The sequence below is a fragment of the Sminthopsis crassicaudata genome, chromosome 2 (genome assembly GCF_048593235.1).
Source record: "Sminthopsis crassicaudata isolate SCR6 chromosome 2, ASM4859323v1, whole genome shotgun sequence".
Lineage (NCBI taxonomy): Eukaryota > Metazoa > Chordata > Mammalia > Dasyuromorphia > Dasyuridae > Sminthopsis > Sminthopsis crassicaudata.
In genome coordinates, this window is record NC_133618.1 from 532567873 (window position 1) to 532583965 (window position 16093).

At 35.4% G+C, this 16093-nt stretch overlaps 1 protein-coding gene across 2 annotated transcripts in view; it reads right to left on the bottom strand.

Moving 5' to 3' along the window:
* Positions 1-16093, bottom strand: part of THSD4 (thrombospondin type 1 domain containing 4) — a 934909-nt gene that overhangs the window by 60944 nt on the left and 857872 nt on the right. For both annotated transcript variants that reach the window (XM_074294657.1, XM_074294658.1), the window contains 3 exons: positions 14954-15229; positions 5788-5917; positions 2316-2520 (listed from right to left, as the gene is read on the bottom strand). In XM_074294657.1, the coding sequence (XP_074150758.1) occupies positions 2316-2520; positions 5788-5917; positions 14954-15229 (611 nt within the window). The remainder of the gene's footprint in view (positions 1-2315; positions 2521-5787; positions 5918-14953; positions 15230-16093) is intronic.

Sequence of the window (16093 nt, forward strand, 5' to 3'; positions counted from 1 at the left end):
ATGGAGATGATAGAATTAAAATCAACACATGCTATGTTGAATCCTTTTTCTGTTTTTTTTTTTTTTTTCCCCCTCTCTCCCTTGGTTTTTCCCTTTTGTTCTGATTTTTCTCTTCCAGCATGATTCATAAAGCAATGTCTTAAAAACAAACAAATGAATACATTAAAAAGGAAAAAAATGAGGCAAAAAATGACCTAGTTTGCCTACTCAAAAAAAAAAAAAAAAAAAAAAAAAAGAAGAATAAGAAGAAGTCTATGAAGGGAAAACCCTCAGGATTTCTGTCCAGAAAAGAAACAATTGCTATTTATACTCACACTGAGCCATTAAAATTCAAGTGATCAAGTAAGGCTTTAGCTGAGACCTATTATTGGCCACTGTGATTTGAGTTTAAGACATTGTCAAGTGGTTCCATTTGAATTCCAAAATGGGTTTTATCAAAGATTGATTTTTTGTGAGCTCTATTTAAAGATATCATAAATGAAACTACATGGGATAAGGGAACTAATTGCCCCAGTTTTTCTGGGGAAAAATGATAGAATAAATAAGTAGGGAAGAGAAAAAATATCTAGGCCCCAAATCCCAAAATATCTTGTGAGGTTTAATGATTAAAATGTATATTTCTTTGGGCAGAGCACTCACACATGAGGGTATGATTTTCCCATGTGGACTAGGGAAAGGAGAAAGGGAGAGAAAAACTATATGGCTGTAAAACTAGGTCATGATGGACCACTCAGGTTTCATAATTCTTGTTCCAATGATTTTTAGTCAGAGAGGATGAAAATAAAAAGGCAGAGGAAAAGAGAAACCTCAAAAAGAAAGAATATTAAAAGAGTAAAGGAAAACTGTGCCTTCTCAATTAAGTTTATTATTCTTTGACTCTGTGTGTGTCTTGTCTATATTATCTTTATATCGTCTTCCTCTTTAGAAAGTAAACTCTTTGTGGGCAAGGACTGTTTTTGTCTTTCTTTGATAACCTAGTATTCTAGGTTATCTAGTGCCTGGAGAATAATTAGCATTTATTTATTGATTGGGTGCCATTAATAGATGCTATTTTGAGTTGCCATAGGCATCTCACTCAAATTAATGGACTGCAGGGTTAGAAAGTCAAATGCTTGAAAGGGAGTTGAAAGAATTGTACTTACTAGTTTGGTTCCTAGTTTCTGTATTTCACTAACTTGAGCAGCTTGGGCTATGTAATTCTACCAGTGTGTTCCCTTTCTCTAAATTCTGGGACAAATTCTGTCCCAAGGAAGGGAGAATTTTAGGAATCCTAGGTGAGGAGAATGGCATGAAATTCATCTCATTACTAACTAATCTGACTTCAGAAATTTAGATGGAGTTTTGACTCAATTGCATTTGACTGAAATGTATATAAAATCAGTTTGGATTTCCAGCTTTTTCCTAGAAAGAAACAGCCAATCAAAAACTCTTGTTATTTCAATAATTTACTCAAAGCCTCTGTCTTGCTGGGTCCTCTCTTGGTTCCCTGCCTAGTACCCAAATACTTATAGGATTGAGGTCCTGTCTTATATCCCTTAGACTTTCTAAATGTGGGACTCTTTAATGATCAAAGCACAGTACTTGATATCTCTTTCTACACTTTTCAAATCCTGATTTTTGCCTGCATTTCTCTCTATTGTTTGCTGGCAAAATGTCTTTCCTCTCCTCCCCCAGACCCTCTTTCATGTTCCACCTATTTCTTCACACTGCATCTCCTCAGTGATTCCTATCAAATTGCCTATACCTTTTTAGTTCCCCTGTCTTTTCCTAGTCTCCCTGGTCCCTAGATTAAAGCATTCCTCATCTAGCCTTTGCCAGTTCCTGACCAAGTTCCAATTTCCACTGATTACAGATTGACTAATCTGTGAATGAATGAATTGAATTAAAATTTCAATAGTTGCTTTCTGCCCAGGGCTCAGCACCTCTTGGAATATAAAAATGACTGCTTCTAGAATTGCTGCTTTTCAGTCATTCAGTCTTGTCTGGCTCTTCTTAACCCCATTTGGGGTTTTCTTAGCAAATATAGTGAAGTAATTTGCATTTCCTGCTCCAGCTCATTTGCAGAGGAGGAAACTGAGGCAAACAGGGTTAAGTGATTTTCGCAGGATCACACAGGTAAGAAGTGTCTGAGACAAGAGATTTAAGAAAATGAGCCTTTCTCATCCCAGGATCAGTACTCTATTCACTATGCCATCTACCTATCCCATTCATATACAATTTAAGAACAAGGTGACCATCATCTTCTCAGGTTATTTTCCCTATACAAGCAGGAGAGGTAAGTCTAATAAAATAAATTCCAAACTACTCTGACTTACCGAGGTCCATTCTGTCCGGATTTGCCACTCACTGCAGATCTTCAGCTGGCAAGTACTGGTGGTCTCTGGTTTTTCCAGGTGTTGGCAGCGGTATGGCTGTACAGTCAGGGTCCTGTTGGCATACATCTGGCGGCAGAGCACTTGCCGGTGTTGCATTCCAAGGCCACATGTTTTACTGCATTCAGACCATTCTCCTATGTCCCAACTAACCAATGAAACAGACACAAAAGTCACAGAGAAAAATGGTTACCTACCATTAAATATTAAGGAAAGGGACAGGAAAATGAATAATTATAGCAGGTGTTGCTAAAAAGAAAACTCATAGACTATATTAATAATTTTGGAGAAGCTAACTTTCATGTTTACAGACCTTTGGAAGGTGAAAGCTTTTGAATAATCATTGAATCCTCTTACAAATGACTAATGACATAGACCTGGCTCTCTGTAGGGGATGTTCACAGGAGCATAATTATCTTACTGTTAAGTCAAATAATTAGGAACTCGCCAAAAAAGTTCTGGGAAAAATCAAAAGGAAGAGAAGTCATTTTCCAGATGCCTCCCTGTGACATCCCTAAATGTGAGGAGGGCAGTGTGTAAGAGGGAACATTTGCAGGATGGTTTTATTGGCTTTTAGACCTTTTTTGTTCAGCTGAGAAAATTGGTCTCAGGAGGATATAACTATAAGAGACTACTGGAAGCTGACTTCACCAACATGAATAGTGCTTTGCTCTACTGCAGAGGTTTTTTAACATGGGGTCCATGAAATCACAAGGACTATGGGTAGATTTTAGCAGGTGGTGAATTTGGAATTATTTCAAAATAATTGTTTCTTTTGTCTTCCTATATATTTTATTTTATGCATTAAAAAACACATTCTGAGGAGAGAAACATGGGTTTCACAGTTAGTCAAGGGATCTAAGCACAAAGAAGATTAAAAGCTCTTGCTTTCTAGAATGTATCAGAGAATGTGGGCAGATCTCTGTTCTTGGGTGTAGAGTTGTCCCTATTCTTCTTCAGAAGAATATAATATAATATAATATAATATAATATAATATAATATAATATAATATAATATAATATAATATAATATAATATAATATAATATAATATAATATAATATAATATAATATAATATAATATAAAAATTTATTTTTATTTTTAAAAAATTAGTTAAACCTATTTATAAATTTTACATATACATACATACATACATATATAGATAGATAGATATATTTCCCCCTTTTCCAATGTCCTATTTCTCTATATACCTTCTCTTTATTCTGATATATATCACCTTCACTCTGCCATGAGGGAAGACTCATTCATTCTCTAAAATCTGTCTCTATACTTCCTTCCTGCAAAACCAGCTCTCAATAATCTTTCATACAGAGGAAGGAATCTGCCCTAATTCATTATATAAATGTAAAAATACAAGTAGAAAGGTCAGTGGTTTTCTGAGGATAGAAATTCTTCACTTCTTTAAGATTTCCATCTCTCTATGACAAAAAAAATTAGATTTTTGAGCTGGAAAAAAATTTGACAGCTGAAGAAACTGAGCCTTAGCTACTTGTTGAAATTCACAGCGGTATTATGTGATGAAGCTGGAATAACTCCAAATCCAGAACTCTTTCTACTGAGACAAGCACGTCCCTACTTGGTAGATAAGTAATAGAATAGAGGCAGTGGTATGGAGGATAAATTATGTGCCCTGTGTCACTCAGCTGTTAGGTTAGAAGTACTACATTGTAAATTGGGTAGAGTGCTGAATCTGGAATCTAGAATATAAGTTTAAATCCTGTTTGAGATACTTATTTGTTATGTATCCCTGATCTAATCATTTTAACCTTTGTCTGTCTTAGTTTCTTCATTGGTAATGGAGATGATAATAGTATCAACCTTCAGTTCATTCTGAAGATTTGTAAAGCAATTTGAAAATCTCAAAGTACTATATAAATCCTAGTTACTATTGTTATTATTGTTGTTGTTATGTATTAGAGGCAGGATTTGAACACTGGTCTTCCTTACTCTAGCTTAGTATTCTTTCCAATATATCAGATATAGCTATAATTCAAACTAAGGCATGAATAACTAGTAACAACTGATTTAGCCACAATGCCATATAATTATATCACTGATGATGTGCATTATCAAGGAAAGCTATGAATTCAACAATTGACATAACGCCTTGAACTTATGAGCCAAATGATGTGAATTTGTGTCTTCGCTCTGTTACCAAATGTGTGAACTTAGGTAGGTCATTTCTTTTCTTATAAATTCCAGTTTACTCATCTGTAAAATGCAGAGGATGTCCTGGCTGACCTCTAAGCTCTCTTGTAAGCTTCCATGACATGGACAAGACCTCTTCTGGGCATTGAAATAGAAAGTCAAACCCCACATAGAGAGTCTATGCCACTTTGGAAATATGTGTAACTGAGGCTTATAGTTCTGTTGTGAGTTCAGTGCCCATATGTTTTTACCAGCAAACACATGAAATAGTCGTTTCCTTTCAATTTACCAAGAAAAGGCAAGGGAAAGAATTCATGGGACTACACTAAACAGCTTTATAGTTAATATAACTCTTCTTAATCCTGAATGACAGAAATGTTTTCTCCATAGACAGAGTTTAATGCATAGCCCACAATACATATTTATAATTGATAATTATGACATTAATGATGTACACAAGTGGTCTTCTTTTTTTCTCTCTTCCTTTTCCTTTTTATCCTTCCTGTTTTTTCCCTTTTTTCTTCTTTACCTTTCTCCCCTTCTCTTCCTCCTCCTCCTCCTCCTCCTTCTTCTTCTCTCTCTTTCTCTCTCTCTATCTCTCACTCCTTTCTCTCTCTTCTCCTCTCCTCTCCCCTTTTCCTCCTCTTCCTCTCTCTCTCTGTCTGTCTGTCTCTCTCTCCCCCTCCTTCCCTCCCTCCCTTCCTTCCTCCCTTTTTCCTTTCCTTTCTTCCACAGGAACTGGATCTGTGATTTTATTGACATCAGAATCTCTCCTTCTTTCCAATATACGTCAGCACCTTCTCTGAATCATGTGTTCTCAGAGGGTTGCCTAGTACACAAAGGGATTAGTTAATTGACTTGAGCCCATTTCCTCTATTACACACATTACACACAGTGCCTTTTTAAAAAGTTGTTAAATATCCTAGAAAATTATATAATATAATAGATATAGTAATGAATTTTGCATCAGGAAGTACTAGGCTCAAATTCTGATTTTGTTATTTAGTAGCTGTGTTTGTAAGCAAATCACAAAACCATTTTGAGCTTGAGGCAGCTTTCTAAGACTTTTAAGTTGGGGGGAGTAACCATATTGGAAGTTCTGACACTGGTGATATCATAGATTCTTGACAAATTGATGTACTGTATTAGCAATCCAAATTCCCTAATTAGGAATTAACAAAAGTTTATAAGCCAAAGTTGATATAAAACAAAGAAACAAATTAAGAGAGCCATTTGAATTCCTTACAAGGCTGGACAAGGGAAAATATTGCAGGGTTCTTCTTCAGGAGTAGGTTTGGTGCTGGGATCACAATAGCTTTCAGGAACCTCTTCATGAGAATTTCTATTCACACAGTGAAAGATGGGGTACTGTGATCCTGAAATGACAACAAAAAGTTTAGCCATTAGAAACACACCCACACACACCAAATGGGTGAACTACTGAACAATAATAGAATATCCAGGAAAAAAAAAATTCCCTTAGCCAAAGTCTCTACCTCCTAAAATCACAAAAGATAAATATTTCCTTGAGTGCAAATGAAGGCAAGGAAGGCAAGAAGGTGAGAAGCATTCTTCCAGTGGGTGGCAAAATATGCATTAAGACTGAATGTCTACTATAAGAGGAGTCTACTGTGTTGGGGGTGAGGGATGGTGAGGAAGCATACATTTAAATATTATTAAATCCTACTCTGAGATAGGTATGGATTATTTAAAAATTAAGAATGATAAAACATAATCCTGACATCAAGGAAATGGCTCTTGAGAAAAGAGTACCCGATTCTATGGGCTTACATCCTATGTTAGACATTTATTAGTTATATAAACCTGGTCATGTTACTTAACCTCTCTCAACTTCAGTTTTCTCATCTACAAAATGGAGTTAATTAATACCATTTATCATACAGGGTGATTATGAAAAATCAAATGAGATAATTTATGTAAGACATTTAATATACCTTAAAGCATTATATAAATGTTATCTTTTTATGATTATCTGTGCATAGAGATGTTAACATAGCCATGGGAGCTAATGGGATCACCATTTAGAATGATACATTTCTGATACCACTTCCATATTGCAGCTATATCAGAGAGAGTTTCTAAGTGAAAAATTATATCCCCTAAAAGTGCCTAAGTGGCAATAGACATATGACAAGAAGGAACAGATTGAGCATAGTTGCCTAATACCAAATTGTAGACTTCATTCATCAAATGCTTCTGGTTTTTGTTAGGTAATTCTTTTCTTTGCAGGTAAATGGTGTAGGTTGGAGCACCAGACTTGGAGTCAGGAAGAGCTGAGTACAAATCCATCCCTGAGACACTTAACAATTGTGTGATTCTGAGCAAGTCATTTAGCTGGTTAACCTCAGTTTTCTCCTCTGTAAAATAGCACCTACTTCCCAGAGTGATGAGGATCAAATGACATAATAGTTTTAAAGTGCTTAGTATAATACATGAAACATATTAGGCTCTATAAGAATGTTAATCATCATCATCATAATTACTGCCATCACTATTATTCTCTTCTGTACTTCTAGCTCCTTATAATTATAATTGCAACTTGATTATCATCATTATTATTCTCTTCCGTACCTCTAGCTCCTTATAATTGTAATTGCAACTTGAGGAATTACTGTCAACACAAATGTTTGAACATTTCCTTAGCAATGACCATTTCTGACTATTTCTCTTAAACTGACATATCTCAGACAACGTTAGGCCAGAGGACTTTGCTTTTTTATAAAACTCAACAGATAGTTGTAAAACTGTATTTGAAGCTGGGAAGGCTATTTGCGTAAATTGCTCTTACAATGAAGCTTTGCAATATAGGCAACACTATTATGTCAGGTAAAATAATGTTCCAATTAAAGACTACCACAGGCTAGGGAAAAAAAAAGTAATGTTTATTGAATAGAAAATATAACAAAAGGAAAAATCTTGGCAAAGTTACATTTTATCCAGCTATATACTTCTGTCTCTGTCTCTGTATCTCTCATTATAGAGAACTTTTCTATCTTGAAAGAGCACAGCAATGTCGCTTCTGTTTCTCTATTTGCTTCAGGAATTAAATTTTCTAATAATGACAGCTCACATTTCCATATTCCTCTATGACTGAAAAACTGGTTTCCTTGAGATCACCTTATGTTACTAAGCCCAAGTATTTTTGTCCTCATTTAGAAAGAGTTTACTTTCTAATAATGAAGATACATTTAAAGAAAATGGAATTGGAAAGATGAGAGAGGCAGCAGAGAGTATGAACACAGCACCCTGACTAGAAAGTAGATTGGTGGACCTGGGATCTGGCAAAAGCAGGGAAAAATAAACCAGTGTACAGGAGCACAATAGCAAGAATCTGGGTTTCAGTGGGAAGAGGAGAAGAAGGAAGCAACAGTTCAGGCAGCATGATTTGGAGATGTCCAGTATGTGTTGCTGACTTTTTTTTTTTTATTAGATTGGATAAAACTTCCTAGATTTGAACTCTTATTTATAGCACTATTATCACCTTTACCCTAAACTTTTAATAAGTATTTCCTCCTAAAATGACTCCTATTATATACCGACAAGCTAGTCCTTTTTAGATAGAACAATTTTGCTGTAGTCTTGAGAAAACAAACTGTGTATAAATAGGCAATAACAAAGATAGGGAATATGTGTAGGGCTTACTTTTTTTTTTTTTTTTTTTTACTTAAGAATTGATTCTTACTTTGTTCTCTTGATCAAGAATCCTTCACTCTAGTTCATTCCTAAGTCCAGTAGGATCAGCCTGATTCCTTAAAATATCAGTATTCTCTTTCTGGTTCCATTATACTTTTGTCCACTCTTATATGTCCTTCTCTACTGACTTAAGCAGAATTGTCTAGTTTTTAGTCCAAGCTGATCTTGTCCTTTGGCTATCCACACAACAGACTCCAGAGAATAGAAAAAAATTCAGAAGTGGAAGAGCTCTAAAAGCCATCAGGCCCAACCAACACCTGAAAAAGGATCTGTTTTATAACAGTTTGCAACTGGATTTTCATTCTTCATTTAAAGTTCTTAAGTGAGCCTTTCCATGTAGTCCATTACATTTTTGGACGACTCTAATAGCGAGGATGTATTTTCTGACATCAAGCCTATTTGCAACTTGCTCTCATTGCCTCCTACTTCTGTCCTCTGAGGCCAAAGAAAGCAAGCCCAAATCTTTCCACATACTTGAAAGTCTGATGGACGTGGCTCTTTTCAACAATGAGATGATATAGGCCAGTTTCAATGATCTTGTGATGAAGAGAGAGAGCCATTTGCACCCAGAGAGAAGACTGTGGGAACTAAGTGCTTGACAACATAGCATTTTAAAATATTCTTTGTTGTTGTGTTTACTTGTATTTTATTTTCTTTCTCATTTTTTCCTTTTTGATCCGATTTCTCTTTTGCAGCAAGATAATTATATAAATATGTATACATATGTTGGCTCTAACATATATTTTACCATGTTTAACATATATTGGATTGCACTCTCTCTTTTTCTTTCTGACTCTCTCGGCAGCCCATTTTGATTTAGGACAGTCCTAATTTTTAGGAAATTTTGACTTAAATTGACCTTAAACCCAGCTGTGCTGTAATTCTAGAGATACTTTCTTAATTCTAACCTTTGTGGAGAAGCAGAATAAATCTGATATTTTTCATCTAGTGACATGGAGACATATTTTGAGCTGTATGTAACTCCTCCTTTCTGAGTACTTCTCAGAGCAGCATATCATCCAACCCTCTCATTTTATAAATAAAGAAACTGAGGTCCAATATGATGGCCACCTAAATATTTGCATAGTTACCAGATGTTCCTCAATTCTTCTCTTTTCCAGTTTAGACATCCTTAGTTCCCTCAAATAATTCTCTGACATTATGGTCTTGATTAAGGTCTATCCTCATTTTAGTTACTTTAATCTCGACATTCTCCATTTTGGCAATGTTCTTTTGAAATTGTAAAAAAGAACTGAATACAATACTCCTGAAGATAAGAGGAAATTGCCATTAAAGAGGCAGCTACCTCATCTGAACACTAGTTCTGTCTTTATGTAGACCAAATTTGATACTAGATAATCAATCATATTTAGCAGGTTTGCATATTTTTTATAATTTAATTTTTATTTTATTTTATAATTATAACTTTTTTTTGACAGTACATATGTGTTAGGATTACTAAGTGAGAACTCAGGTTTTCTGGACAATTACAAGGTGAGAACTCAGGTTGACTTGATAGAGGGGGCAAGCTCATTGGCTGGGGTGGTTCTTCCCAGAAGCCCTTGCATTATCCCACGCCCATTCTCTGGGAGGATAAAAGAGATAGCACTGGGCCCAGAGAGCAGATCAGCCTGGAGAAGGATAAGAGCTGGAGGAGATTCAAGAAGAAGACTCTGAATTGCATCAGGCTTGACGGGGCTCTCTGCAGGAAGGGAAGTCACTTCTTTGGATAAGAGTTAACAGCAACTGCCTGGAGACAACGGTTCGTTACAGGAAGAAGAATCTGTCTGAGAGATTTGAGTAGACACAGCAGATCTCTTCCCAAGAGCGATCCGGCAGCTTCTGGAGACGATAGCTCGCTACACATATGCATGGGTAATTTTTTACAACATTATCCCTTGCACTTACTTCTATTCAGATTTTTTCCCTTCCTCCCCCAACCCCCTCCCCCAGATGGCAGGCAGTCTTATATATGTTAAATATATTACAGTATATTCTAGATACAATATATGTGTATAGAACTGAATTTTTTGTTGCACAGGAAGAATTGGATTCAGAAGGTAAAAATAACAGTTTACACTCATTTCCCAGTGTAGGTTTGCATATTGAAAAGACAGTGGAACTGAGAAAAGACATGGGTTGAACCCCCTTCTGAGACTTAATAACTTCACAACTTTGGACAAATCACCTAATCCCTCTGAGTCAGAGATAACCTATGGGTAATAATGGCTCTGTGACCTAACTCAAAGAGCACTTTGAAGCTCAACTATGATAAAATACATAAAATATTACCAAAAATTGAAAGTGTTATATAAATATTGGTTGCTATTATCAAAAACCTGGGAGTTTTTTCTGAACTGTTGTCTACTCATGCTCCCCCTATATTTTACTTTAGAGGTTTACTATTTATGTCTATTAAATTAAATATAAATTAATAATTTCTATTATTACTTAACCCCTTTAAATTTCATGTCATTAGATTCAGTTCATTACTATAGCCTGCGAAAATATTTTGAATAATTGCTCTACTATTCAACATGATAACTATACCTCTTAGTTTAATGTCTATTCAAAATTTGATAAACATATATCTTCCACATCTAGATTCATTGATAGAAGAACAATATAGGGACAAAGAAAGGTATTTAGGACATTTTTCTAGAGACATTTATTTCCCTCCAATTTGGCATCCATCTATTAATGACTGCTCTTTGTGTCCAAGATGTGGTGCAATGGAAAGGACATTGCAAAGCACAGAGGAGCTGGATTCAGCTTTGCTATTTTTCCTGTGTGATCTTGACAAGTCATTTAATATCCTGGGCTTCATTTTCTTCATCTGTCCAACAAGTGGATTGGATGGATGATTCCTTAGGTATGACCCAGCTAGCTAGAACAGTGGAGAGAGCACTGTAATAGGAAGTTGTTTTTATTTAGTTATGTCCAACTTGCAGCTCCATCTGGAGTTTTCTTTTTCTTTTTTAATTAATTAATTTTTAACATATGCTTTATGAATCATGTTGGAAATGAAAAATCAGAGCAAAAGGGAAAAGCCATGGAGAGATTAAAAAAGCAGAAAAAAGAAGTGAACATAGCATGTGTTGATTACATTCAGTCTCCTTAATTCTTTTTTTCTGGATCAGATGGTATTTCTGCCCAAAGACTGTTAGGATTGCTTTAGATCACTGAACAACTAAGTCTTAGTTGATGATCACATTTTTGCTATTATTGTGCACAAAATATTCCTGGTTCTGCTTGTTTTGTTCAGCATCAGTTAATGTAAACCTTTCCAGATCTTTCTAAAGTCAGCTTGTTCATCATTTTTATAGATTAATAATATCCCATTACTTTCAACCATTCCCCAATTGATGGGCATCTATTCATTTTCCAATTTTTTGCTACCAATGTTTTGCTGGAAACATTTTGTTTGTCTTTTTTTCCTCCTTTCTAATTTCCTTGGAATACAGATCCAATAATGGCACTGCTGGGTTAAAGAGCTTGCACAATGTTTTAGCCCTTTGGGCATAGTTCTAGACTGCTCTCCATAATGATTGGATTATTTTACAACTCCACCAACAATGCATTAGTGTCCCCATCTCCCCCATTCCCTGCAACATTTATCATTTTCTTTTCTTGTCATTTAGTCAATCTGAGAAGTGTAAAGTAGTAATTCAGAGTTGTTTTAATTTGCATTTCTTTAATCAATTTAGATTAGATTTATAGCATTTTTCCATGTAACTAGAGATGATTTTAATTTCATCTGAAAATTATCTCTTCATATTCTTTGACCATTTATCAATTGGGGGATGACTTTATTCTAATAAATTTGACACCATTCTTCATATATTTTAGAAATGAGACCTTTATCAGAAATACTTTCCACTGTAAAGGCTACTTTACTTTTAAACTTGTTACTTTTTTTTTAAATTTTGACTTTATTTTAGTATGGTATGTGAGATGTGGGTCTATGTTGAGTGTCTGGCATATTATTTTCTACATTTACCCACAATTTTTATCAAATAATGAGTTCTTATTCCAGAAGCCGGAGTTTGGGGGTCCATCAAATACTAGATTGCTATAGGCCTTGATCAATGTGTTGTATGTATCTAATCAATTCCATTGATCTACCACTATTTCTTAGCCAAATTATTTTCTTAACCAAATGGGTTTGATGACCGCTGCTTTATAATATAGTTTTAGGTTTGGTACTGCTAAGCTACCACCATCCTTTGCACTTAATTTCCTTGATATTCCTGATCTTTTATTCTTCCAGCTGAATTTTGTTATTATTTTTTTCTACTTCTATGAAAGAAGGTTTTGGTAGTTTGATTGGTATGACACTGAACAAGTAGATCAATTTAGGCAGGAGGCTCACCATGAACAATTGATATTTTTCCAATTGTTTAGATTTGACTTCATTTATGTCAGAAGTGTTTTGTAATTGTATTCATAAAGTTCCTAGGTTTATCTTAGCAGATTGAACCCCAAGTATGTTATTTTGTCTACAGTAATTAAATGGTATTTCTCTTTCTATCTCTTGTTGCTATGCTTTGTCAGTAATATATAGAAATGCTGATGATTTGTGTGGATTTGTTTTATATCCTTCAACTTTGCTAAAGCTGTGAATTTTTTCCAGTAGGTTTTTGGATGATTTTCCAGGATTCTGTAAGTATATCATCATACATCTATAAAGAGTTATATGGTATTCCAGAGTCTCCAGTCCTTTATTGTAGAAGCTTCCAGATCCTGGGTAATACTGATTGTTGCTCCTTGATATTTGAATTGTTTTTTTTTCTGACAGCTTTCAGTATTTTTTTTTAGTTTGAGGTTGAAGTTTTGGAGTTTTGCAACAATATTTCTTGGGGTTTTCCTTGTGGGTTCTCTTTCTAAAGATGATTGATAGAGTCTTTCTATCAGTATTTCTTCCTCTGTATGTAGAATATTGGGGCAATTTTCTTTAATGATCTCTTATAGAATGCTATCTAGGCTTTTTTTTTTTTTTTGCTCATAGCCTTCAGGTAGTCCAATAATTTTTAAATTGTCCCCTCTGGGTCTTTGTTCTAGGTTGGCAATTTTCCAATGAGGTATTTTATATTTTCTTCCATTTTTTCATTCTTTTTAGTTTGTTTGATTCTTGCTGTCTTACAAAGTCATTAGTTTCCATTTGTTCTGTTCTATTTTTTAATGTGTGATTTCTCTTCAAGTAGCTTTTATATCTTTTTTTTTTAATTTGGTTAATTCTACTGTTTACAAAGTTGCTTTCTTCAGACAATTTTTTTCTTTCCCTTTGCAAGCTGTTGATTCTCTCATTATACCTCTCATTTCCTTTCTCATTTTTTCTTCTGCCTCTCTTATTTGCTTTTTAAAGTCTCTTATGAGCACTTCCAAGAAGTCTCTTTGGGCTTAAGACCAATTCATATCACTCTTTGAGATTTCCTAGAGGACTGTGGGAACTGAGTATGGTTCACAACATTGCATTTTCACTCTTTGTTGTTGCTTGCTTGCATTTTATTTTCTTTCTCATTTTTCTGATTTTATTTGATTTTTCTCATGTAGCAAGATAATTATATAAATATGTATGCATATATTGGATTTTTTTAAAAGTGCCATTATTAATTCTATATCTAAAAAAAAAAAGACACTTCCGTGTGGACATTTTTGTGTCCTAGTCTGAGTTTATGTTTTAGTCTGCCCTGTCACCATAGTAACTTTCTAGGATTAAGGTTTTTTTCTGTTTCTTGTTCATTTTCATTCCTTTTCTTTTGGTATTTCCTCTTTTGTACTTTTATGATTAAGCTCTGCTCTTGTGATAAAGAGCATACTTCCCAAGTTTCCTGTGCAGCTCGGAGCCCTGCCTTTGAGCTGATTTCTTTGAGTTTGCCTTTTGAGCTGGGACTGAAAGCTATCCCACTAATTTGCTTCTCTCTTGAGTCAGAATTGAGGGTCTTAGTTGCTGCTTTTCTGTGATCAAGACCTTCGCACCTGCTTTCCCAGAGTCTGTCTGAACAGAGTTGAATTCCCTTTTCACCTTGGCAATACTAACTTTTCCTGAAGTTCTTCCAGTCTGTCAAGGGTTGGAGAGTGGTTTCATTATGTCAGACTGTCCAGAGGCTTGGTTTCATGTGGTTTTTGAGGGAAACTGGGAGAGCTCAAGCAGGTCTTGACTCCACCATCTTGGCCCCACACCCAGAAGTTTGTATCTGGAGTTTTCTTGGCAGAGATACTGGAGTGGTTTGCCATTTCCTTCTCCAGCTCATTTAACAGGTGAAGAAACTTAGACAAAAAAGATTAATTAAGTGACCTGCCCAGGGTCATATAACTAGTAAGTATCTGACACTTAGAGGTACAGTGGCTGCCCAGGAACATAAAGCTATCATCCTCAGTTTCTTTATCTATAAAAAGGGGATAACAACACCACCAAACTCACAGAGTTGTTGTGTAGATCAAATGAAATAACATTTGTAATGTTCTTAGTATAGTGCCCAACACATAGTAGGCACCTACTTATACTCCTTCCCTTCTCTAATAAGCTATAAGGATTTCAAATGCTAGCATACCCAAGATCCCATAACATATTTTGGCAAAGTGCTGGGCTAAGAACTGGGAAGGTGGATTAAACTAATTAGTCCCAAGTAAAATCTGCTCCTAATGTTAGATTTTTTTTTTTTTTTTTATTGTAAGAGGCCACATTCATGTCTCACCTTTCCCACAGGTAGCTGAGCACTCTGTTGTCCCAACCTGCTTCCAGTTGTGGTCTCTGTTTCTCCGTGGTGGTTGTAGAGCTGGAACCAGATTGTCTGGCTGGTGGGGGGAAAATCTTTCTGGCTGTCTCACTGAAAAGGTGTGGGTGGTATCCTCAGTGAATATTTTCATGTCCCCACTGGGAAATTTCTCCTTCTTCTCTTCTTGTTGCTTCTCCTCTCTTCCCTCTGGATTCCGTCCATCTGGCACTGCTAACTGTCCATTGAAAGGCTCTCCTATGGAAAGGCGAATACAAGAACAAACCAAGGGAATGGGGGGGACTCTCCAAAAATCTGACAGCCTATTTAAGAATGAGTCACACAACCATATAGGCCAACCAGTATCCATAAATAACCTTCAATATTAGAGATTGTGACTGAAAGTAGAATGTTGCCGATATGCTAAAAATACAGAAAGATTGAAAAGTCAGCCAGTATCTTCTAATCTTCTACTAGGTATTACAAACTATTTTCAGATGGAGTTGTTTTGTTTAATTTATTTTAATCCCTTTTAATCATGAACTCTCATTTTTGCCCTCTTTCCACTCTACTTATGCACAAGTAAACAATATTTTAAAAAATAAGTAAATAGTAAATACTTATATGTTCACTTATTAAAGTTGTTTGTGTTATTTCAGAGTTAAAAGATGCTAACTGGACCAGCAGAGGCAAGGAGGAAAAAAAGATATATATCTGTTAGGCAAGCTACATATATCTACCTCTTCATGAGACAGATGAATCTCCTTTAGGGAACTACTTAATTAACTTCTGATATCTCCCCCATATAAGGATACAGTGGGATCACTGAATGCTTTTCCTTGGCTATCCAAGGAAAGTATTGGGATATCTTATTCATATTTACTCTCCCCATGCCATCCCCAGGATTTGTCTCTGCAGAAATGAGAATCCCTAAGCTAGAATCCTTCCTTTAAAGGTAAATTATTTTTACTTAGAGGACAATGACCTTGGCTATATAGACCAACTGAAAGAAAGGTAATAATAACAGGTCATTGTGTAGACAGCAAGGACATAGGAACTAGCACCATGGACAGCTAGTGACCATCTGGTGTGGCCAGGGGACCTGTGTGTCACCCTTCAAGT